The following is a 25,648-nucleotide window of genomic DNA, read 5'->3' as shown; positions in this document are numbered from 1 at the left end:
GGACTGGGGCCTGAGGACTCGGTTCCAGCCATGGGCAGTGGGGTGTGTGTGTGTCAATGTAGGTGTGTGCATGCCCCAGCCTCTCTGGTCCAGAGGGGCACAAAGGTTCTTGGCAGAGGGAAGCCCCCAGGAGGGTATCCTAGGGCTGGAGGCCCTTAAGTACTCGGGGTTCTACCCTGAAGTCCCCACTTCCCACCCCCTCACAGAGATGCCTCCACTCACACCCAGCTTTCTCCCCAGGGGCTCGCCCCCCGCACCCACTTGCTCCCTCCCGGGTCTCCCACGGCACCGAGCCACACAGCCATCTTTCTCCAGACACCTTCCTGGGCTCCTTTGAGGGCTGGATTGAGGGTGAGTGCACCTGCTGGGTCCCCCCACTCCCGGCCAGGCTCCCACCCGCCCCCCAGCCTGCTCCCCAGCCCAGCTGGACACCAGGGCTTCTAGGACCACACCCTTAGGGCAGAAGGAAGGGCGCTGGGGAGGGGATGCGTCCTGGGGGAAGGACCGGTCAGTGAGGGGAGGCACGTCCTGGGGGGTAGGACGCGTCCTTGGGGGGTTCGTCATAGGGATGGGAGCGTCCTGAGGGGCAGCACGTCCTGGGGGAGCGCGGCCTGATGGAGGGCACCTGTTGGGGGGAGGGAGGCTCATCCCAGAGGGCGGAGAGCACAGCCTAGGGGCAGGCACCTCCTGGGGGCGGGCTCTTTGCGGCCCCTCCCCGGCCTGGGCTCTGTCCCCGGGCGCCCCCAGCGGGGACGCAGCTGCACCGCGCGCCGCAGCTGGACTGTGCGTCACAGCTGGACCGCGCGTCACATCTGGCCAGCCATGGGGACAAGAGCGCTGCGGCCCCCCTACTTTTTCCCACTACTGCTGCTTCTGCTGCTCTGCGGTAAGGGGACGCTGGGTCCGGCCCCGGGGCGCCCCAAGCTCCTCGGGGGGTCGAGGGATCCGCCAGCACCGATCTGGGCCAGCCCGGCGCGCCGGGCTCTGGAGGCGCGGTCCCCAAGATGCTCCAGCTGATGGTGACGGGCCGGGCTTGGAAGCAGGGCAAAGGGTCTCCGGCAGGCTGTACTTGGCCAACGGGCTCAGCCAGAGCCCGCTCCTCCCTGCTGCGATGTCTCCGGCCTCGCTGTTCTGGGACTGGGGACTGGCGGGCGTGTCCATCTCCCTCCTCCCTGTGAGGCAGTGTGCTCCACGTCCCGGGCTCCCGGGTGCACAGCCGGCGCAGGGGTGTGGATGAGAGGAAACCAGAAGTGGGAGTGCTAGATCTTCCCTCCCGTGTCTGTCCTCCGGGGACAGTGTTTCAGTGTGAGTGTGTGTGCCTGTGTCTGGAGCAACTGGCTGGTGGGGACAGAGGGCGACTTTCTGAGGTTTCCCCTCCCAGACCCCTTCTCCAGTGAGAAAACACGGGGCTCCTGGGAAGACACATTGCTCACAAACTGGGAATGGATTGAATGAAATGCTTGTTTTGAAAAATCCTTCTAAGGAAATCATCCAAGAACCAGTGATAGGGTACCCGTGTTTGGGAAGGGCTTCCGTGGGAGAGCCTTCCTGAGCCTGGCCAGCTCTGAGAGGGGGAAGCCCTGGCCTGGGGGTCCACTGTCCCCTGGGTCCTTTGGGATGCTCCCTTGTTCTCACTGGCCTCAGTTTCCCTGACTGGAAGATGTAAAATTGGGCTTGTTTGCATTGCCACTGTCAGCTTCGATGACCTGGAATTTGGAAAAAGCTGCTTAGGCCCATTGGCATCTTGAACTCCAGGTTATCTTTCCACTGGTGATGTCTGAGGTGGATAAAGTATGACTTCATTTAATGTTCAGGGGTTAGAGCCCTAGGGTTAGCTGGATTTTTGTGTTAGAGGAAAGAGTGATTGGTGGCTTCCAGAAGTCGGGAGATCAGGAGCACACTGATACAGGATTTCAGCAAGCTTCAAATGCAAAACCCTTGGATGAAGATTTTTTTTTAATTTTAATTTTTTAATTGGAAGATAGTTACTTTAAAATGTGCTGGTTTCTGCCATGCAACAAAGTGAATCAATCATAATTACATATATATCCCCTTCCTCACCCCCCTCCCGCCCCACCCCTCTAGGTCATCACAGAGCACCAGGCTGGGCTCCCTCTGTTACACAGCAGCTTCCCACTTATTATCTGTTTCACACATGGTAGTGTATATGTCAGTGCTACTATCTCAATTCGTCCTATCCTCTTCTTCCCCTGCTGTGTACACAAGTCTGTTCTCTACGTCTGCATGGAGATTTTGGTTCTTGTAATGGGAGAAGACTCTGATTCATTATGACGGAAACTGAGGCTGTCCTCGCCCGCCTACAGCCTGGAATTGAGAAGGACCAAAGGCAGGCCCTGTGGAGAAACCTTCCATGTTAATAGCCTTGGGCTCATGCTGGCGTGGTTCTGGAAGCGGCCTCATCTTGTCTCATTGGACCTGGTGTCCCTCGCCCACAGAACCTGGGCTCAGGCTCCCCAGCCAGTGTCAAGGTCCAGGTCAGCCCCTTAGCAGACACAGTTCAGCACTGGCCTCATCAGAGTAAGGACCTCAGGAACTGACTCCTGACTGAGTCGAGGAGATGCAGAGAGGGAGGCCTGCTCATGGGCTCGTACTGCTTTGTCATTCATGGAACGGGGGCCATACAGCCCTGGAGGCTGCTGTGTCTTGAAGGAGGGTGCCAGGGCTGCTCTGGATGCTGACACCCCGCCATCCCTGAGCTGTCTCTGGGTGGTACAAATGAGTACGGGAGCTGGGCTAGCAAGGGGGCTGTTCCTAGTGATCATAAGGGCCCATTGAGGACAGCCTCTGAAGGACCCATCAGGGAAGGTGCTTTGAGAATTACAAACCCTAATTCAGAAGCAGGTGCTGCTGTGCAGGGCCCTGGGGTCATGAGGTCCAGCAGAAGTCCACACAGCTAGGGCTCTGGTTCTGTGCCTGTTACTGACTGGGGCTGAAACTGGACTCAGGTTTGACTGCTCAATGCTCAAAAATCAGTCTTGAAGACAAGGGTTAGTGGGGGAAAAAATGCTTTATTCAGGAAGCCAGCAACCTAGGAAGATCAAATCACCCAAATCAACTCCAAGTTGCCAACCAGAGGGCAAGAGCTTTTATAATTTTTTAATAATGATTTTATGTTTTTTCAATGTGGACCATCTTAAAAGTCTTTATTGAATTTGTTGACCAACCTAGACAGCATATTAAAAAGCAGAGACATTACTTTGCCAACAAAGGTCCATCTAGTCAAAGCTATGGTTTTTCCAGTAGTCTTGTATGGATGTGAGAGTTGGACCATAAAGAAAGTTGAGTGCAGAAGAACTGAGACTTTTGAACTCTGGTGTTGGGGAAGACTCTTGAGAGTCCTTGGACTGCAAGGAGATCAAACCAGTCAATCCTAAAGGAAATCAGTCCTGAATATTCATTGGAAGGAATGATGCTGAAGTTGAAGCTCCAATATTTTGGCCACCTGATGTGAAGACCTGACTCATTTGAAAAGACCCTGATGCTGGGAAAGATTGAAGGCAGGAGGAGAAGGGGACAACAGAGGATGAGATGGTTGGATGGCATCACCGACTCTATGGACATGAGTTTGAGCAAGCTCTGGGAGTTGGTGATGGACAGGGAAGCCTGGCGTGCTGCAGTCCATGGGGTCACAAAGAGTTGAATACAACTGAGTGACTGAACTGAACTGATTGAATTTGTTACAGTATTGCTTCTGTTTTATGTTTTGGTTGTTTGGCTTCAAGGCATGTGGGATCTTAGCTCCCTGACCAGGGACCCAACCTGTACCCCTTGCCCTGGAAGGCAAGGTCTTAACCATTGGACTGCCAGGGAAGTCCCAGGGCAGGAGCTTTTAAGGGAAAGCTTCAAGGATGTGCAGGTGGGGGCTATGTGCAGAACAGCACTGCTCAAATTGGAGCAGCTTGTATTATGGGTGCAGTTTGATCATCAGGCAGTTAGCTCTTTCTCCCTGGTGGTTTTAGTATCTGTAAGACAACTCAGGAATATGCACTGGACAGTGTTCTCTAAGTTCTGCAGGGAGGAGCTAAAGATTCTGAGACTGCTGCAGGCCTAACTGCTACTTTTGTCACTCCATGTCTACAACCTTTCAGTCATTAATTCCTTTAAAAATACTTATTTCTTTTACCTATTTATTCAGCAGTGCTGGGTCTTAGTTGCAGCATGCAGTCTTTTAGCTGTGGCATGTGAACTTGAGCTGCGACTTGTGGGATCTAGTTCCCTGACAAGGGATGGAACCCAGGTCCCTTGCGTTGGGAACATGGAGTCTTAGCCACTGGACCACCAGGGAAGCCCTACAATGTGTGTTAAATAGGCCGCAAACAAGCCCTTTTAAATTAGCATAAAATTTGAGTTAAATCATATAAATCAGAATGACTTCCACATACCTCAATACGTGAAAATTTCTTCTATCGTTTTCCCCTTCTGATCGCAAGTCTTTCAGTAGAAAGCATTGATGATAAAAATATTTGTCCCTTGATCATGTTTGCTGCTTGCCCTGGGTCTATCCTCTGCCTTGGTGCTAGTCCTACTTTTCAGAGTAGTTATTTTTTCATATAAATGAAAAATTTTTTTCAGTTTTTTTTTTTCATTTACATGAAAAGCCTAGTTATCCATGTTGGAGGAAAACTAATCAGGCATAAAAAGGACTACAGAGGTATGTTGACAGTGGGACATTCTATAGGTTATGTGTGTGTGTTAAGTTGCCTCAGTCGTGTCTGACTCTTTGCAACCCTATGGACTGTTGCTGGCCAGGCTCTCTGTCCATGGGATTCTCCGGGCGAGAATACTAGAGTGGGTTGCTGTGCTCTGCTCCAGGGGATCTTCCCACCCAGGGACTGAACCCATGTCTTTTATGTCTTCTCCATTGACAGACTGTTCTTTGCCACTAGCGCCACCTGGGAAGCCCTTTATAGGTTACACATCTTATCAGCCACATCAGATTGTCCCACAAATGTTGTACATGCACTTCAGGCAGTAGACTGTAGAGCAAGCAGTGATACATGTCATGAGTAGTTATACTCTGACAACTTTACTAGGTCAATTTTCCATTTAATGCTCTCCATGAAGTTTAATAAACCAGATAATCTTGATTAGTTTAATATTTCTTTCAGAGATGCTTCAGGGGCCATTTGGAGAACTCAGTTAGCTAGAGAAGGAAACCTAACTCTTATCAAAAACAGCTCAATATTCCAGGAAACATTGCTCTTTTAACAGAGTGAGAAAACCAAACTCCAGTCTTGTATTAGTTTACTTTTGATAATAAAATTCATTTATTTTATTAACTTCCATTTAATCTTACTCAATCCTGACCATGCGTAAAACTTTTCTTAAGATTCCTTTTACATAAACCTCCACGACTTCTGTATTCACGTAAGTTTGTCCCATATCTTTTTCCCATCTAGAAACGATGAGCTCTAGGGCAAAATTGTTTTTCTTTTTTCTTTAACAAAACTATCTCCATTCTTTTTTTTTTTTTAAATTATTTATTTAGCTGTGCCAGGTCTCAGTTGCGACCCAGGATCTTTGATCTTCGTCAGGCATGCAAACTCTTAGTTGCGGCATGCGGGATCTTTTCCAGCCTGCATATGCTTAGTTGCAGCATATGGGATCTAGTTTCCTGACCAGGGTTTGAACCTGGGCCCCCCTGCATTGGGAGTGTGGAGTCTTAGCCACTGGCTACTTAACTTTAGTACTCTTGCCTGAAGAAGTCCATGGACGGAGGAGCCTGGCAGGCTACAGTCCATGGGGTCCCACAAAGTTGGACACAACTGACTATTATTTTTAGTAGTTTTAATTACATATTTATTGTAATTTTCATCCTTAAAAACCCTAATCTCTAGCAAAACCCAAAAGGCAAGTAATTGAACTGTTTGTTATACTAACATTTTCTAATTGACAAACTTATAAACATGTTCTATAACCTCTAAAAACATACATTTTTGTAGCATAATTTCTCTCTTTAAAGTGGTACAAACATCTTTAGTTTTTTCTCTCCTAAGAAGACAAAAGAATGCTAGACTTGTATAGCAATCAATATTCCAGTATTTTATCTTAAAAAAATGACCTAGACCTTCAACGAATTTTTATCATTTAACTTAATTTAGCAAAACTTTAAATTTCAAGTTACTGAGAATCAGCAATACGTGAACCGTGAACTCCCTGATGTTCAAGCTGGTTTTAGAAAAGGCAGAGGAACCAGAGATCAAATTGCCAACATCCGCTGCATCATGGAAAAAGCAAGAGAGTTCCAGAAAAACATCTACTTCTGCTTTATTGACTATGCCAAAGCCTTTGACTGTGTGGATCACAATAAACTGTGGAAAATTCTGAAAGAGATGGGAATACCAGACGACCTAACCTGCCTCTTGAGAAATCTGTATGCAGGTCAGGAAGCAACAGTTAGAACTGGACATGGAACAACAGACTGGTTCCAAATAGGAAAAGGAGTATGTCAAAGCTGTATATTGTCACCCTGCTTATTTAACTTATATGCAGAGTATATCATGAGAAACACTGGATTGGAAGAAACACAAGCTGGAATCAAGATTGCTGGGAGAAATATCAATAACCTCAGATATGCAGATGACACCACCCTTAGGGCAGAAAGTGAAGAGGAACTAAAAAGCCTCTTGATGAAAGTGAAAGAGGAGAGTGAAAAAGTTGGCTTAAAGCTCAACGTTCAGAAAACGAAGATCATGGCATCCGGTCCCATCACTTCATGGGAAATAGATGCGGAAATAGTGGAAACTATTTTTGGGGGCTCCAAAATCACTGCAGATGTTGATTGCAGCCATGAAATTAAAAGACGTTTACTCCTTGGAAGAAAAGTTATGACCAACCTAGATAGTATATTCAAAAGCAGAGACATTACTTTGCCGACTAAGGTCCACCTAGTCAAGGCTATGGTTTTTCCATTGGTCATGTATGGATGTGAGAGTTGGACTGTGAAGAAGGCAGAGTGCTGAAGAATTGATGCTTTTGAACTGCGGTGTTGGAGAAGACTCTTGAGAGTCCCTTGGACTGCAAGGAGATCCAACCAGTCCATTCTGAAGGAGATCAACCTTGGGATTTCTTTGGAAGGAATGATGCTGAAGCTGAAACTCCAGTACTTTGGCCACCTCATGTGAAGGGTTGAGTCATTGGAAAAGACTCTGATGCTGGGAGGGATTGTGGGCAGGAGGAGAAGGGGACGACTGAGGATGAGATGGCTGGATGGCATCACCGGCTTGATGGACGTGAGTCTGAGTGAACTCCAGGAGTTGGTGATGGACAGGGAGGCCTGGCGTGCTGCGATTCATGGGGTCGCAAAGAGTCGGACACGACTGAGCGACTGAACTGAACTGAGAATCTAAAATAATTAAAACATAATCATTTCTAAAGAGTTCATCTAAAAACTTCTATATCATTTTTCTGTATTTTACTACTTATGACAATATCATCATGGCAAATCAGTTTTTTGTTGATAATTTTTTCAATAGATATAACATGAATTTACTGACTTTCAGTAAACCTTTGTACCAGAAAAGTATCATATGTAGTACTGATGATTCTGAAGACATATCTGTATTAATTAACAAATCTTAATACTGGATATTAATTTAATACTTAATATTCTGCAGAGTGCATGAACCTGAAATTCATTTTGGTTAGTTTTTTGTTGTATTTAGAAATGTTTGATTTGTAAGTGCTCACTTTTCTTTAAGACAGTTAAATAGAGATCATAGATTAATTTTGGTAATTTATAGACTAATTTTGGTAATATTATCCAAAGATAAAGACACAATTATGATGTGGCTTCCTGGTGACTCAGACAGTAGGGAGTCTGCCTGAAGTGTAGGAGACCTGGGTTCAATCCCTGGGTTGGGAAGATCCCCTCGAGAAGAGAATGGCAACCCACTCCAGTATTCTCGTCTGGAGAATTATATGGACAGAGGAGCCTGGTTGGCCATGGCTCACCAGTCCATGGGGTCCTAAACTTACTTACATTTAAAAAGCCTTCCCCTGCCCCCCACCTTTTTTTTTCCTTTTGGCTTGAAGTTCTACTAATTAACCCAAGGCCTGCTGGCTCAGTTTCATGCTTTGCTCTTGACACAACCGTTGGGTTTGGATATTACTCCCGGGGTGCCTCTCTCTGCAGCAGTTGATCCCCATGATCATAAAACATTTAGCGGCACTTAGTCTCAGCTTTTCCCACTCTAGCAACCTAGAAAGGGCTGTTGTGACTGCCAGCTGGGCTTCCCTGGTGACTTAGCAGTAAAGAATCCGCCTGCAGTGCAGCAGCTACAGGAGACGTGAGTTTGATCTCTGGGTTGGGAAGATCCTCTGGAGGAGGGCATGGCAACCCACTCCAGTATCCTTGCCTGGGAAATCCCGTGGACAGAGGAGCCTGGAGGGCTGCAGTCCATGGGATCCCAAAGAGTCAGACACGACTGAAGCGACTGAGCACGCACGCATGCGTGTGACTGCCAGCCGGATTCAGTGAGTTCAGTCCCCATAACCTGTGTGGGGACCTAGGAGTGTGGAGTTGCATGTATGGGAAGCTCCTGCCATTGCCTGGCACACATTCTGTGAACACTTGAGTTTGCTAGCATCTGTGGCTCCCAGGGGCTCACTTACAGCACCACCACACAGAGTGCCAGTGCCAGTGTGTCTGTGTATAAACATGGCACTGTCACTGGGTTTGTCACTGGTGGGAGTAATGTCCTGCTGTCGGGCCATCTCCTGTCGCATTGGATTCTGTGCACTCAAGTGGGCCCAGGTGCAGTGCTGGATATCAGGTACCCCAGTGACTGCAAGGAGGTGCTTGGCTCAGAGGTGTTTTGGAGGTCCTCTGACGTCAGTATATGGAAATTGAGGTCCAGGATGGGGAGGGAACTCGCCAGACCACAGGGGCTGAGGGCAGAACCTTCCAGACCCCACAGTGTCCCAGAACCATACTGGCTGTGGCCCGTCACTGCTGAGCCCACCGAGGAGGCCATGGTGTGCTTGCTGTTTGTTTGCACTGGAGGAGAATGAGAGCTCCTGTTTTTCATTTCCAAATGACTGGCCGTAAAAGCCTTTTCTTTCCGAAATGCATCTGTTTGGCTGTTTGTCATTTCCCAGAGTCTGAAAGTCCCCTAGACAAAAGAAACACAGTCCTGCTTTTTCTTTGTTTCCCTGGTGGAACCACTGAAATGGTTTTCTATTCCAAGTTAATTTCTGAGACCTTTTCTAATGCAGCTGGTTGCCTGAGTGGGTGGCAACCATCTACCTTTTTGGTGTTGTCAGGAATCTGCATCTTTACCTCTCTTTTTCTTTGTTTTTAATCTGTTGTTTTATTGAAGGATAATTGCTTTACAGAATTTTGTTGTTTTCTGTCAAACATGAAACAGCCATAGGTATACATATGTCCTCGCCCTTTTGAACCTCCCTCCCATCTCCCTCCCCATCCCACTGCTCTAAGTTGATACGGAGCCCCTGTTTGAGTTTCCCGAAACACACAGCAAATTCCCGTTGGCTATTTATTTTATATATGGTAATATAAGTTTCCATGTTACTTTTTCTGTACATCTCAATCTCTCCTCCCCTCTCCCCATGTCCATAAGTCTATTTTCTATGTCTGTTTCTCCACTGCTGCCCTGTAAATAAATTCTTCAGTACCATTCTTCTAGATTCCATATATATGTGTTAGAATACAATATTTATCTTTCTCTTTCTGACTCACTTCATTCTATATAATAGATTCTAGGTTCATCCACCTCATCAGAACTGACTCAAATGCATTCCCTTCTATGGCTGAGTAATATTCCATTGTGTATATGTACCACAACTTCTTTATCCACTCATCTGTTGATGAACATTTAGGTTGCTTCCATGTTCTAGCTATTGTAAATAGTCCTGCAGTGAACAATGGGATACATGAGTCTTTTTCAATTTTGGTTTCCTCAGGGTATAATGGCACCCCACTCCAGTACTCTTGCCTGGAAAATCCCATGGATGGAGGAGCCTGGTAGGCTGTGGTCCATGGGGTCGCTAAGAGTTGGACATGACTGAGCAACTTCACTTCACTTTCACTTTTCACGTTCATGCATTGGAGAGGGAAATGGCAACCCACTCCAGTACTCTTGCCTGGAAAATCCCATGGATGGAGGAGCCTGGTAGGCTGTGGTCCATGGGGTCGCTAAGAGTTGGACATGACTGAGCAACTTCACTTCACTTTCACTTTTCACTTTCATGCATTGGAGAGGGAAATGGCAACCCACTCCAGTATTCTTGCCTGGAGAATCCCAGGGATGGGGGAGCCTGGTGGGCTACTGACTATGGGGTCACACGGAGTTGGACACGACTGAAGTAACTTCGCAGAGGCAGGGTATAATATGCCTAGGAGTGGGATTGCTGGGTCATATGATGATTTTATTCCTAGTTTTTTTTAAGGAATCTCCATACTGTCTTCCATAGTGGCTGTATCAATTTACATTCCACCGAAAGTGCAAGAGTGTTCCCTTTTCTCCATACCCTCTCCAGCATTTATTGTTTGTAGACTTTTCGATGATGGCCATTTTGACTGGTGTGAGGTGATATCTCATTGTAGTTTTGATTTGCATTTCTCTAATAATGAGCGATGTTGAGCATCTTTTCATGTGTTTGTTAGCCATCTGTATGTCTTCTTTGGAGAAATGTGTGTTTAAGTCTTTTCCCCATTTTTTGATTGGGTTGTTTGTTTTCTGGCATTGAGTGGTATGAGCTACTTGTATATTTTGGAAATTAATCCTTTGTCAGTTGTTTCATTTGCTATTATTTTCTGAGGGTTGTCTTTTCACCTTGCTTATAGTTTCCTTTGCTGTGCAAAAGCTTTTAAGTTGAATCAGGTCCCACTTATTTGGTTTTGTTTTTGTTTCTGTTACTCTAGGAGGTGGGCCATAGAGGATCTTGCTTTGATTTATGTCATCAAGAGTTCTGCCTATGTTTTCCTCTAAGAGTTTTATAGTTTATGGTCTTACGTTTAAGTCTTTAATCCATTTTGAGTTTATCTTTGTGTACGGTATTAGGAAGTGTTCTAATGTCATTCTTTTACATGTAGCTGTCCAGGTTTCCCATCACCATTTATTGAAGAGGCTGTCTTTGCCCCATTGTATATTCTTGCCTCCTTTATAAAAAATAAGGTACCCATAGGTACATGGGTTTATCTCTGGGCTTTCTATCTTATTCCATTGATCTATATTTCTGTTTTTGTGCCAGTACCATACTGTCTTGATGACTGTAGCTTTGTAGTGTAATTTGAAGTCAGGAAGGTTGATTTCTTCAGCTCCATTCTTCTTTCTCAAGACTGCTTTGGCTATTTGGGATCGTTTGTGTTTCCATGTGAATTGTGAAATTTTTGTTCTATTTCTGTGAAAAATGCCATTGGTAATTTGATAGGGATTGCACTGAATCTGGTAGATTGCATTTGGTAGTATAGTCATTTTCACAATATTAATTCTTCCTACCTGGGAACATGGACTATCTCTCCATCTGTTTATGTCATCTTTGATTTCTTTCATTAGTGTCATAATTTTCTGTGTACAGTTCGTCTCCTTAGGTAAGTTTATTCCTAGATATTTAATCCTTTTTGTTCCAGTGGTGAATGGGATTGATTTCTTAATTTCTCTTTCTGATTTTTCATTATTAGTATATAGAAATGCAAGTGATTTCTGTGTATTGATTTTGTATCCTGTAACTTTGCTAAATTCACTGATTAGCTCTAGTAATTTTCTGATACTGTCTTTAGGGTTTTCTATGTACAGTATCATGTCATCTGCAAAGAGTGAGAGCTTTACTTCTTCTTTTCCAATATGAATTCCTTTTATTTCTCTCTCTTCTCTGATTGCTATAGCTAGGATTTCCAGAACTATGTTGAATAATAGTGGTGAAAGTGGACAACCTTGTCTTGTTCCTGATCTTAGGGGGAATGCTGTCAGTTTTTCACCATTGAGAATGTTTGCTATAGGCTTATCATATGTGGCCTTTACTATGTTGAGGTAGGTTCCTTCTATGGCCGTTTTTTGAAGAGTTTTAATTATAAATGGGTGCTGAGTTTTGTCAAAGGCTTTTTCTGCATCTATTGAGATTATCATATGATTTTTATCTTTCAGTTTGTTAATATGGTGTATCACATTGATTGATTTTCATATATTGAAGACTCCTCGCATTCCTGGAATAAACCTAACTTGATCATGGTGTATGAGCTTTCTGATGTGTTGCTGAATTCTGTTTGCTAAAATTTTGTTGAGGATTTTTGCATCTAGATTCATCAGTGATATTGGCCTGTAGTTTTCTTTTTTGTGTGTTGTCTTTGTCTGGTTTTGGTATCAGGGTGATGGTGGCCTCACAGAATGAGTTTGGAAGTGTTCCTTCCTCTGCAATTTTTTGAAAGAGTTTTACGAGGATAGGCATTAGCTCTTCTCTAACTGATAGAATTCTCCTGTGAAGCCATCTGGTCCTGGGCTTTTGTTTTTTGGGAGGTTTTTGATCACAGCTTCAATTTCAGTGGTTGTAATTGGGTTGTTCATAATTTCTATTCCTTCCTGGTTCAGTCTTGGAAGATTGAACTTTTCTAAGAATCTGTTTATTTCTTCCAGGTTATCCATTTTATTGCCCTATAGTTGTTCATAATAGTCTCTTCTAATCCTTTGTATTTCTGCATTGTCCATTGTAACCTCTCCTTTTTCATTTCTAATTTTGTTGATTTGATTCTTCTCTTGTTTTATTGATAGGTCTGGCTAAAGGTTTGTCAGTTTTGTTTATCTTCTCAAAGAGCCAGCTTTTAGTTTTATTAATCTTTACTATTGTTTCTTTCATTTCTTTTTCATTTATTTCTACTCGAATCTTTATGACTTCTTTCCTGCTACTAAGTTTGGGGTTTTTTGTTCCTCTTTTTCCAGTTGTTTTAGGTGTAAAGTTAGGCTGTCTAGTCAATGTTTTTCGTGTTTCTTGAGGTAGGACTGTATTGCTATAAACTTCCCTCTTAGAACTGCTTTTGCTGCATCCCATAGATTTTGAGTTGTCATGTCTTCATTGTCATTTATTTCTAGAGATTTTTTGGTTTCCCTTTAGATTTCTTCAGTAACTTGTTGGTTATTTAGAAATGTGTTGTTTAATCTCCATGTGTTTGTGTTTCTTACAGTTTTTTTTCTTGTAATTGATATCCAGTCTCATAGTGTTGTAGTCAGAGAAGGTGCTTGATATGATTTCAATTTTCTTAAATTTACTGAGGTTTGATTTGTGACCCAAGATGTGGTCTATCCTGGAGAATGTTCCATGTGGACTTGAGAAGAAGGTGTATTCTTCTGCATTTGGGTGGAATGTCCTGAAGATATCAATAAGATCCATCTCATCTAATGCATCATTTAAGACCTGTGTTTCCTTGTTAATTTTCTGTTTTGATGATTTGTCCATTGGTGTGAGTGGGGTTGTTAAATTCTCCTACTATTATTGTGTTACTGTCAATTTATCCTTTTATGTCTGTTGGTGTTTGTCTTATTGAGGTGCTTCTATGTTGGGTGCAGAGATATTTACAACTGTTATGTCTTCCTCTTGGATTGATCCCTTATTCATTGTGTAGTGTCCTTCCTTATCTTTTGTAATATTCTTTATTTTAAGGTCTATTTTGTCTGATGTGAGGATTACTACTCCAGCTTTCAGAGAAGGCAATAGCACCCCACTCTAGTACTCTTGCCTGGAAAATCTCATGGATGCAAGAACCTCGTAGGCTGCAGTCCATGGGGTCGCTAAGAGTTGGACACAACTGAGCGACTTCACTTTCACGCATTGGAGAAGGAAATAGCAACTCAATCCAGTGTTCTTGCCTTGAGAATCCCAGGGACGGGGGAGCCTGGTGGGCTGCTGTCTATGGGGTCACACAGAGTCTGGCACGACTGAAGAAACTTAGCAGCAGCAGCAGCAGCAACTCCAGCTTTCTTTTGCTTCCCATTGAATATATTCCCATGGAATATATTTTCCTGTCCTTTCACTTTCAGTCTATATGAAGTGGGTTTCTTGGAGACATCATGTATATGGGTCTTGTTTTTGCTTACATTCAGCCAGTTTGTGCCTTTTGGTTGGAGCATTTAATCCGTTTACATTTAAAGTAGTTATTGATATATATGTTCCTACCTCCATTTTCTTAATTGTTTGGGATTGATTTTGTAAATCTTTTTTCTTCTCTTGTATTTCTTTACTATATAAGTCCCTTTAACATTTATTGTAAAGCTGGTTTGATGGTACTGAATTCTCTTCACTTTTGCTTGTCTGAAAAGCTTTTATTTCTCCATCAATTTTAAATGAGATCCTTGCCAGGTACAGTAATCTTGGTTGTAGATTTTTCCCTTTCAGTGCTTTAAATATACCCTTCTGGCTTGCAGAGTTTCTGCTGAAAGATCAGCTGTTAAGAATATGGGATTTCCCTTGTATGTTACTTGTTGCTTTTCCCTTGCTGCTTTTAATATTCATTCTTTGTGTTTAGTTTTTGTTAGTTTGATTAGTATGTGTCTTGGCATGCTTCTCATTGGATTTATCCTGTATGGGACTCTTTGTGCCTCTTGGACTTGATTGACTATTTCTTTTTCCATGTTGGGGAAAATTTCAACTATAATCTCTTCAAAAAACTTCTCATACCCTTTCTTTTTCTCTTCTTCTTCTGGGACCCCTATAATACGAATGTTGGTGCTTTTGATATTGTCTCAAATGTCTTTGAGACTAGCCTCAGTTCTTTTCATCCTTTTTACTTTATTCTGCTCTTCAGAAGTTATTTCCACCATTTTATCTTCCAGCTCTCTGATTCATTCTTCTGTTTCAGATACTCTGCTATTAATTCCTTCTAGAGTATTTTTAATTTCAGTAATTGTGTTGTCTCTGTGTGTTTATTCTTTAATTCTTCTGGGTCTTTGTTAATTGATTCTTGCATTTTCTCCATTTTGTTTTCAAGGTTTTTGATCATCTTTACTATCATTACCCTGAATGCTTTTTCAGGGAGTTTGCCTAGTTCCTCTTCATTTATTTGGACTTCAGTGTTTCTAGTTTATTCCTTCATTTGTGTCGTATTTCTCTGCCTTTTCATTATTAAAAAAAAAAAATTATTGTGTTTGAGGTCTCCATTTTCCAGGCTGCAGGGCTGAATTCTTTCTTCCTTTTGGTTTCTGCCCTCCCAAGGTTGGTCCAGTGGTTTGTGTGAGCTTGTATAAGGAGAGATTTGTGCTGAGTTTTTGTTTGTTTGTTTGTTTTTCCTCTGATGGGCAAGGCTGAGTGAAGTGGTAATCCTGTCTGCCAATGACTGGGTTTGTATTTTTGCTTTGTTTGTTTAGATGAGGCATCCTGCACTTGGTGCTACTGGTGGTTGGGTGATGTGGGTCTTATATTTAAGTGGTTTCCTTTGTGTGAGTTCTCACTATCTGATACTTCCTAGGGTTAGTTCTCTGGTAGTCTAGGGTCTTGGAATCAGTGCTCCTACTCCAGAGGCTCAGGACTTGATCTCTAAAATTCAATGAAGAAACAGCATGAACTTTCCAAAACCATCTATCTTATTTTCTTTGAAATGGCAGTCAATTCTGGCATTTAAAGACTTTCCAAGTGTTTCATCCAGGGACTTGTAAATCTCACTTGTCTTCTCACAGGCAAACCTCAAGCTCACCAAAGAGGAAAGTTTTACTTCCAAGTCCCAGTCTTGGTACCACTGAGCCCAGCCCCACATCCCTCTTCTCTCCTTGGTGTTGGACTTTAGACAGATACCTCGCCACCTCCCATTCCGGTACCAGAAACTTTACCTCAGTCTTATAACACTGGATGGATTGTTGGGTTTTGCTGGGAGTTCCTTAAGCCTGTGCATCAGAAATGGTGCTCTACTTAACTGTCCCTCCATCCCCTCATGGAGGTCACTTACAGGTGTCCCATGGTGCCTGTCCTGTGCATCCTCATACCACACTGCCCACTCCCGCCATGGGCAGGAGAAGTTATCCCGTGAAACTCGCCTCAGGATGTCACGTGGTCCTTGATGGCACATCCTCAACCTGCTCTGGCCAGGCCTCTGCCATGTTGGTGTGTGGCGATTCTGGGACATATGGAGATTTTGGTCTATGAGGAAGGAGGAAGGGAGAGGAGGAAGGAGTTCCAAGAGGGAGGATGTGCAGGGGGAAGGAGGAGAATGAGATGGAGGAGGAGGAAGCACTGAACTGGGTCTCAGTGATCTGACAGGTGGTGGCTGGGTTAGGCTGAGGGTGTCCAGATGTTCCAGGCCCAGGGGTCCAGGCCCAGAGGATTAACGTCCAGATCATCCAGGTCCATGGATCCAGGTCCAGTTGGGTTTTGATGGTGGTCCAGGGGGTCTAGATGGCCAGGTCTAGTTGGGCTGCACCTGGGAGGAGTGGCAGTACCAGTAGAGGCAAACCACGGGATGAGAGCTGCCTGGCTCATGCCCACGGGTGGAGGGTGGCACTCAGGAGACCCATGTAGGTTCCTGCAGAGACTATCAGCCAGACCCAGGAATGGGCACACGGCTGGATGTGGAGGACATTAAGTGGACTGGAGCCTGTGTTGGGGTGCCTGTCAATGAGCTGAAAGGAAAAAGTGCCTGTGCAACAGGGTGGCTTGGGGGGTGGGGGGAAATGGAGCACAGGTGGCCTTCTCAGCTGCCTCCACACAGCTCGAGAGCCTGTGCCCCCCTGCACGGCCTGGACCCAGGGCTGCATGTGGGTTTGGCCCCCCACCCTGTTACTGAGCAAGTGGTCACAGTGACCCTGTCTTTTTGGGCTGTTGCGGGGCTCAGCGAGTTGGACCACACTTAGGACAGGGCACTCAGCAGACATTGGTCAGTACTGAAGCTGAGGGAAGCCTGGCAAGGGGCAGCCAGGCCAGCGTTCATTTCCAGAAGGGGAAACTGGGGCTCAGAGTAGAGAGTGAGTGCATCTGGGCTGGAAGAGAGTCGTGGTAAACATGTGGGGCTTTTTGACGACCTCCGACTCCTCAGCTCTCCCATTGTCTGTCTCTTAACTCTGCAGTGTGGGCAGGGCCTCTCAGCACCTGGAACTTGTCAGAGATTAGCATCTTGGTGCTGCAGGCCTACTGGCTCAGAATCTTCATTGCACAAGATCTCCGTGCCTGTGTGCACGTAATTGTGAGCAAGCATTGCTTTCCCTACTTGTTTGCAGCTCTGGCAGTACATTGGAATCATGCAGGGGTGTTTTTTTTTTTTTAACAAATATGAAAATATGAATCTTTGGTCCCAATCTCGGAGTCACCCTTGCCATGGGCCAGGGCTGTGGCCTCAGGGAGTGTGGGTATGCAGCCAAGTCAGACACCTTTGTTCTACCTCACATGGTCATCCTGAGAGACTCAGTGCTGAGAGGGGCTGGGAGGGAGGCCCCCAGCCACAGAGATGCCCAGGTGGGTTCAGGTACGGTGGTCTGCACCAGCCTCAGAGGGGAATGGCTTTGTTCTGCCTTCAGAAGAATTGTATTACAATAGATTGTTTCCATCAAGGACTTCAGAATTGAGAGCTGTGTTAAAATAGAACTGGATCGACAGCCTGGGAGCACATAAACCAGACCTGCTGCAGCCTGGGAAGGGGGCTAGGTGGCTGGGGGTCCAGGCCAAGTGGTGTGTGGGTGGGGCAGCTGTGGCCAGATGGAGACAAGTTGAAAGAGATGCATGACTATTAACTAGTGAAAACACCCAAAATCAGTACCATTCCCTTTCACAAAGGAGAAGACATAGGCCCAGCAGGGTGAAGGGTCTGTCCAGAGTCACACAGCAAACCAGTGACTCCAAGGGAGTGGGGCTGGGCATCTAGTGGTTGTGGTTAACTTCAGAAGGGCACCCTCTTCCTGCAGAGATGGCAAGGCTCCTCTTTGAGGGGTGTCAGCTTCTGGCTTGGCTGCTGCCTACCTGGGACCCCACGATGTGAATGTTCTGAGGCTCAGGGTGGGCTCAGCAGGGGAGTGTGGAGTTTGAAAACCCACCTCTGCCTTCTGTTAGGCTTTAAATAAACTGGGAAGGCCTGTACACCTGCACTAGACTACCTTTGGGTCCAGCCTCCAACATCACTCCTTCCCCTTTCACCCAACTACTGTTAATGAATTGAGTCTTTAATTATTATGGAAAGACTCTGGTGATACTCTTGGCTCTGAAATATACTTTGTCCAGTATTAATGTAGCCACTCCAGCTTTCTTTTGATTAGTGGTTGCATAGCATATTGTTCCCCACCTTTTACCCTGAATCTTCTTGAGTCATTTTAAGGTAGGGTACGTATAAATAGCCTGTGATTGGATTTTGGATTTTGCCTTTTGATTTCATCAGATAATCCTTGCTTCATTTTCTGAATTTTGGGTATGCCATGTGGCATGTAGGATCTTAGCTCCGTGACTAGGGGTCGAACCTGTGCCCCTGCAGTCAAAGCTTGGAGTCTTAACCACTGGACCACCAAGAAAGTCCCAACAATTTTTATTTCTTTATTGAGGTGCTAAGACTATTTACTTTCAATGTGATAATTTATTGATATGGTTAATTTTAAATCTACCATGGTACTATCAGTTCTTGCCCCCACTTCTCTCTTTTTCTGCTTTCTTTTAGATTTTGTATTTTTTTCTACTTTTTAATTTCTCCTTCTTCCCCTTCACTAATTGGCAGTAATTATTATTATTTTTTGATTACTGTAGTGGTTGCTTTAGGATTTGTAGTATGTATCTTTAACTTATCACAGTCTAAGTGATATTATATCAATTCATGTATAGAACAAGAACCTTCCAAACCTTTCATTCCTTTCCCCCCGACCCTTGGCAGTGCCACATGACTTGTGGGATCTTAGTTCCCCAACCAGGGATTGAACCCAGGTCCTGGCAGGGAAAGCACTGAGTCCTAACCACTGGACCACCAGGGAATTCCCCTTTTGCCTATTTTTAAATGAGTCATTGCTCTTGTTTAATAGTCATGAGTTCTTTATATATTTTAGATACAAACCCTGTATCAGAGATATGATTTTCATATATTTGCTTTCATTCTGTGGGATGTCTTCACTCTTTCGATGGTATCTTTTGAAGCACAAAAGTCTAAAAATTTGATGTAGTTCAATTTCTATGTTTTTCTTTTGTTTGTATTTTTGGTGTCATATAAGAAGACTTCATCTTATACACAGTGACTTTCTCCTGTATATTTATTCTATTTAAATATTTTATTTATTTATTTTTGGCTATGTTGGGTCTTTGTTGCTTCGTGCAGGATTTCTCTAGTTGCAGAGAGCAATGAGAACCACTCTCTAGTTGCGACATGCGGGCTTCTCATTGCACTGGCTTCCCTTGTTGCAGACCGTGGGCTCTAGGTGCTTGGGCTTCAGTAGTTGTGGTGTATGGACTTTTTTGCCCCCATGACATGTGGATCTTCCCAGACCAGAGATTGAACCCATGTCCCCTGCATTGGCAGGTAGATTCTTAACTACTGGACCACCAGTGAAGTCCTCTCCTATATTTTATCCCACTGGAACCCATCTTCCCTCAGCCTCTCCACTCCCAAGACCCCAATCTCTCTGCATGCTGCCCTCCCTTGCCTGCTTCTTCCCATGCCTCACTAGAGGACTTCTTTCTGTGACCCTTCTGGGTCCTGTCTTGGTGACCTCAACGTGGGTTCCTCTGTCTGCACTGGCTTCAACCTTCTTGAGTTACATGGAGGCCAAGATGATGGAAGAAGACCCCAGCTGACCTTGAGGGGCATCAGCATGAGCCTTCAAGGGTCATGACAGCACCTAGCCTTCCTAGTGATACTCACAACTCTCTCCTCTCTAGGGGAGTCTCCCCCGGTGGGTGGCTGCAATGAGAAGCGTATGTTGGCCATGCTGCCCCGCTGTGGCAAGACCTTCGCCGAAAAGATGATGAAGGTAGAGGTCTGGAAATGGTGCAACCTCTCGGAGTTCATCGTGTGAGTGTCCCTGCCCGTGCCCTGCACTTGCCCTGCCCACAGCGCCTGTGCTTCCCAAGTTCCGAGGTTCATTCCAAGCCTCCCAGCCCCTCACTCCCCTCACTGACCACACTGGCTGCTCCACATTGAACATTCCAGGTTGTACGTCCCCCACTCTTCTGAATGTGGTCATTTCTCTGGGAACCCCTGACACCCACTCCCCTTCCCGAATGCGGTTGGTGTCCTGCCCTGGGGTGCCTGCCTCTCTTCACGGTCCGTGCTGGGTGGAGTTGTCCTTTTGGGTTTTCCTCACAGCACCAGCCAGGGCTGGGTCAGTAGTCAGGATCATTGGACCACAGAGAAACTGAGTCCCACTGGTTTCTACCTGGTGTGGTGAGGGCCCCACCACAGAGGGCCCTGCTTTCTAGAAGCTTCTGAGATATTTTTCATCTCCTGTGATCACACCCAGCATCAGGTGTCTAGGTACACCTTTCACCTCCTTGGAAATCACTGATGGCCTGTGCCTACCTCCCCCCACTTCCCACTTAGCAGTCTCTGCCTGGCACAGTGCTGGTGGCTGCTGCATTCAACCTGTCCTGTGGGCCATGCCTGCCTGGGACCCCTGGATTTCTATCAGTTGCTCCAGCCCTTTCCACCCCAAGACCCTGACCCCTGTGCTGTCTGTTCCCAGTGGTTGTTCTATGGGCTTCCATGGCCATCTCCCCAGGGGACAGTGGCTCCTTGTGGGCACATCCAAGCCCCCTTATGGACTCCACACATAGCTGTTCACTGAACCAAATGGAACAAAATTTCTGTGTCTGCTGGGAAAGGGGAAGGGGGTGTTCAGGAAGGGCCTTGGCCAGGCTTCTTATTGTCCTTGGAACCTGACCTGAACACCAAGCCCAGAATGGACACACAGGGGTGGAGGTTTAGGGAGGAGGTGTGAGTTTCCTGTCCTGGGCTTCTGTCACCTGCTAAAGCCTCAGTGAGATCAAACAGACATCCAGCCCCAGGGCTGGAGGACAGTAGAGGGGTCAGCCAGGAAGGGGTCTTGGAGGAGAGAGGGGCCGATGTCTACTGGACTAGGGAAAAGTTTGCTCGTGGAAGAGGGAACCTGCCAGGGGCAGTTTGCCTGTCTTCTGGGTTCCACATCCCAACTTTCCCCTCTGGACCATGGCTGCGTTTTTGCTCATTGTGAGAGCACCCTCAGGGGCTGCAGGGAGGGTGTTCTGGGAGACAGACTGAAGGGAGGGTGTGGAAAGGCCCCAGGGTGACCAGAGTCGCTTGGGAAGAACCGAGCTTGTTGTGACCCTGGTTCTGTGATGTCACACAAATGGCAGCTTCCTTGGGAAGAACACCTTGATTTTATCTCCAGGTTGAACGCAGGCTGATGAGTTAACAGCACCTGGGACTGTGTGTGGAAAGGTGTGCATCCCTGCCTCATCTGCCTCCCCAGCCCTGGGAATGCGGGGTGCTGGGCTGTGGGTGTTGGCTTCTGCAACTGTTGCCTTGTGCCTCAGTGCCTGACCTTTGCTGTCTTTTATTGTAACAACATTTTCTGTCACAATAAGGAGTCAGTTCCCAGTGATCTTGAGAAGCAGCAAGCGTGGGCAGTCTGCACATGGCCCTGTAGGTCTCAGCTCTGCCCAAGCCCTAGCCTTTGGGACTCACCCATGACCTCACTGAGAACCTACTATGTGCCAGGCACTTACCAGAAGTGTACTCAACAGCACCTAATTTGGTCTTTTCACCAAGGTGGGGGCTTTCACCTAATAGGGCCCATTACCTTATTGGCTGAGAATTATGAATCCTATTTACAGGTGGAGAAACTGAGGCTCAGGGAGGCTAAGCAATGTGGGCAAAGTCAGGAAGATGGTCAGCCAAGCTGAGATTGGAAGATATCGGTTTGACATCCTGAGCCCTAAGCTGCTACCTTGTACTGTTTTCTGTGCACGGGGGTCACATGGGCCTCAAATCACCCTCCACGTCCTGCTCCTTGTACCTTGTCTCAGTTGCACTGAGCTCTGGGGCGGGTGGGGGCTCTGCAGGGTGTTGGGTTAGAAGCTCTGGGGTGGCAGGCCACTGATGGGGCCCAGTGGGAGGGGTGGGTCTTGGGGGTGATGGTTTGCCTGAGGACCTGGTTAGTGAGGCAACCCAGAGCCTGGACCCATCCCAAGGACCACATCATGGGTCTGCACATGGATTCCAGGCTGTAGCCTTTGTTTCCTGCTTTCTTTTGCCTTGTGTGGCTCTTGCTTGCCTGCATTACCTGAGGGGTGCGGGCAGATGTGTGCCTGACCAACCAGCCAAATGTTTGGGCTGGGAAACCACTTGCCCCAGGACCACCAGGAGGAGTGGTGAAAGGTCTGGCTGAGTGGATCCGCTGCCCTGTTTTCCCCTGCCTTTTCAGGCAGAGAGGAGGTTGTGTACAGGAAGCTCCTGCAGGAAGCGGATTCTTCCTGTTGCTCATGCCACCCTTCCTGGGTCAGTACTGGAAGGAGAAGGGTGGTTGCAAAGCCTAGCTCCCATGGGGAGCTGAGGCAGGAACCCCTTCCTGCCCCATACCTGTCCTGTGTGAAGCACTTTGCCAGGTGGGCAGTGGTCGGAGCTGGCACACTGAGGCAGATATTCAACCAGCCCTCTGACCACAGCATCTTAAACAATGGCTGCCAGTCTAGGTCAGCAGCCCCAGAGGCCCGTAATCCTCGGTCAGTGGGCTTTTGGATTGAATTCTGGGGACTGCCAGTGGTAACCCTTGGTTGGCTATATGGACCATCAGGAGCCTTGCTGTTTGATGGACGTGGCTCCTCATTCACGGCTTGCTAAGTGACTTTCCAGGTTTGGTCAACACAGACAGGAAGACCCTGGGCAGAGGGGGTCCCATGTGTCCTGTCAGGTGGGGGCTGAGGAAGGTAACTTCGGAGAGGAGGACAGGTGGGATGCCCCTCCACCTCCCTGCACCACCCAGTCAGGTTAATGAAGGCAGGTTAACTTGACTGGGAGGCAGCTTTCTCTTGGCCTCAGAGAGATCTCTTCCCCTGGGAGGCCCATATAGTGGTCCTAGGTGAGAAGGGCCTTGCAGGTCAAGGGGCTGTGACCTTTGGCCTTGGAGAAAGAGCCCAGGCTCAGAGTGTCCTCTAGGAAGACCTGGGGGTGCTGACACCCTGGAGGCTGAGTCCAGAGCTGGGGTGTTGGGAGTTCCTTTCCTTGTAGGGAGGAGGTGACAGTGTGGACGACCATGATGAGGGCAGGGATGACGTACGAGATGCAGACGGGGCATGGGGTATATTTTGGGGAGCTCATGGCCTCAGAGTTTCTTGCAGGGTATGGGGCCACCACACAAGAGAACCTCAGGGCAAGGATGCCCGGGGGATGGATACTGCCAGACCAGCAGGCCCAAGAGAGGTTGTAGCACGAGGCCACATTTCCCATGTGGCCTGGGGCCATGCTGAGAACCAGTGGCCACACAGCACTGCCCCCCACTTTCCTGTAACTCAGGGCCAAAGTTAGAAGTGGTGGGGGAGCTGAATGGTCAAACTCCTTGCCTTCACAGGTACTACGAGAGCTTTACCAACTGCACGGAGGTGGAGACCAACGTGGTGGGTTGCTACTGGCCCAACCCCTTGGCTGAGAGCTTCATCGCCGGCGTCCATAGGCAGTTCTTCCAAAACTGCTCGGTGGACAGGCAAGACTGGGAGGACCCCCCAGACGAAATTCTTATCCCGCTGATCACCGTGCCCGTCCTGCTGACCATCGCCATGACTGGTGTGGTGGTGTGGCGCAGCAAACACACCGAACAGGTGTTGTGAGGGCCTGGTGAGCCCGAGGGGCCATGCCTGGAGAGATGGAAGAAAGTTCTGCAGGGCTGATTGAGCTGGTGCTTCAGCTGCCCCTGAACCTTGCCCCGGCGGTCTTGGGCTGGTGATAGAGAAAAAGTGCTGTGGCTGGAGCTTGTGCTGCTTCACCTGCGCTGTCCCAGGATGGGCTGGGGCCTCTGGTGTTCCCAGTACGAAGTCCCTTAGGGCCCTGCCCTGGCCTGACCTTGACCCCGCCTCCTAACTGGCTCTACCCCTGACCCCATCTCCCACTCTGACCCCACCCCTGGTCCTGGTCCCACCCCTGATCCTGGCCCCACCTCCTACTCTGACTCCACCCCTAGTCCTGGCCCCACCTCCTTCTCTGACACCACCCCCAGCCTTGGCCCTACCACAGTGTCTCTGCTCTGAAAAGGTGTGCCTATTCCCACCCCACTCCAGTACTCTTGCCTGGAAAATTCCATGGATGGAGGAGCCTGGTAGGCTTCAGTCCAGGCGGTCGCAAAGAGTCGGACATGACTGAGCAACTTCACTTTCTTTCATTCCCACCTGGCTGGGGGTGGGGCAGTAAAGTGTTTTGTGGGTCCTCGCTTTGCAGGCCTTGGGTCCTCTTGATGGGGAGCCCACTTAGAGAGAATCTGGAAGACAGAATTGAACTGGGAGCTCCAAGGAGCCACAGGATAGCTTGCGACCTGCAGCTGGTGTGGGCCTCCTTGGTAATGTGCCCCTCTAAGAGCACGGCCTCAGGGTAGGGGCCTTGTGCCCTCTACTGGCTGAGCTCTGTCTGCTGTGCCTGTGCTTTCTGTGAGTAAAGAGACATGCTGCTTCTGAGGTTTCCAGTTTTATTTCAGGGAATTCACAGTGTCTCTGCCCGGCCTCTTAGAACTGGCAAGTCCCCCAGGCCCATTTTACAGACAGGGAGTGACTGAGGCTCCAGGAGGTCAGAGGTCAGAGCAGCAAAGAGCCTCAAACCAGGGGAGTGTGGGCAGGTGGGAGGGATCTGCTATCCAGCTCTCAGAGGTTTTGTGCTTCCCACTGGCTCCCTGCGCTTTGAGGAAGGAGGGGAGACTTCATCTTTCTGGCATTTCGAGATTGCCTCGGGCTTGCTAGGACCCCCGCCTGGTCCTGGGGACCTGGGAGCAGCTGGTGGAGGCGCTTTGTCTGCAAGCCTCTCTCTGGTCCCCGGCGGCGTTCCAGTTCCGTAGTTGATGCTTTCGAATATGGGCGGTTTACTTCAGCACCGTCTTGCTGGGGCCCAGAAGTGGGGTCTTGGCTGTGAGTGGATGTGGAGGGAACCTAGCAGGGCAGTCCTTATGTCCTTCAGAGGCCTTACTCCTCTTCCTACCCAGAGGTGCTGGGGGTCCCCTGAGGCTGCTGGTTCCCTGCAGGTGCCCACGGGTGCAGATGCCCACAGGTGCAGGGACGGGATGGGAATCTCCTGGCACTTCCGGTTCCTGAGGCAGCTTCAGCTGAGGAACAGAGGCTGTGATCTCAACGTGTATCCACAGTGCCTCTGGAGCATTGCCCACCATGCAGGTCTCTGCTGGTCATCTGTGAACTGGCCGACTGCTGATGAGATAACCTGTGGAGGCCCGGAGGCGCAGTGCTTTTGGGTTTCAGACCATCTCAAGCCTTTAAAATGTTGGTTCTCTTCTCAGATGGTGCCCTGGGGGCCCTACAGCTGCGGAGGGAGTGCAGCCCAGCCCCTGCTGGCCCTGGCCACACCCTGTGTGGGGAGCCCCTGGAGGTTGTGTGTGTCTTCCCTGCCCCAGGGATTCTCACTTCCTAGGTCGCCTGAGAGCCCGGGCCCCCAGAGCTGCACCAAGAGGCTACTCTTGTGTGCACATGGCTATCCAATGATGCTTCTTGGCTGAAGACCCCACTCTTACCAAGACTGGAGAACCTCGTAACTGTGGGCCTG

General features: G+C 47.6%; 1 protein-coding gene across 1 annotated transcript; it reads left to right on the top strand.

The window, feature by feature from the left end:
• Positions 1-778: 778 nt before the first annotated feature.
• RAMP3 (receptor activity modifying protein 3) lies at positions 779-24,511 on the top strand. The gene is made up of 3 exons (XM_068973223.1): positions 779-886; positions 19,801-19,933; positions 23,466-24,511. The coding sequence occupies exons 1-3, from the start codon at positions 823-825 to the stop codon at positions 23,719-23,721; spliced, it is 453 nt and encodes a 150-aa protein (XP_068829324.1). The 5' UTR covers positions 779-822; the 3' UTR covers positions 23,722-24,511.
• Positions 24,512-25,648: the final 1,137 nt, after the last annotated feature.

Source organism: Capricornis sumatraensis, chromosome 5, assembly GCF_032405125.1.
Source record: "Capricornis sumatraensis isolate serow.1 chromosome 5, serow.2, whole genome shotgun sequence".
Lineage (NCBI taxonomy): Eukaryota > Metazoa > Chordata > Mammalia > Artiodactyla > Bovidae > Capricornis > Capricornis sumatraensis.
The sequence above is the reverse complement of the archived record's forward strand: the minus strand, read 5'-3'. Positions and strand labels throughout refer to the sequence as shown.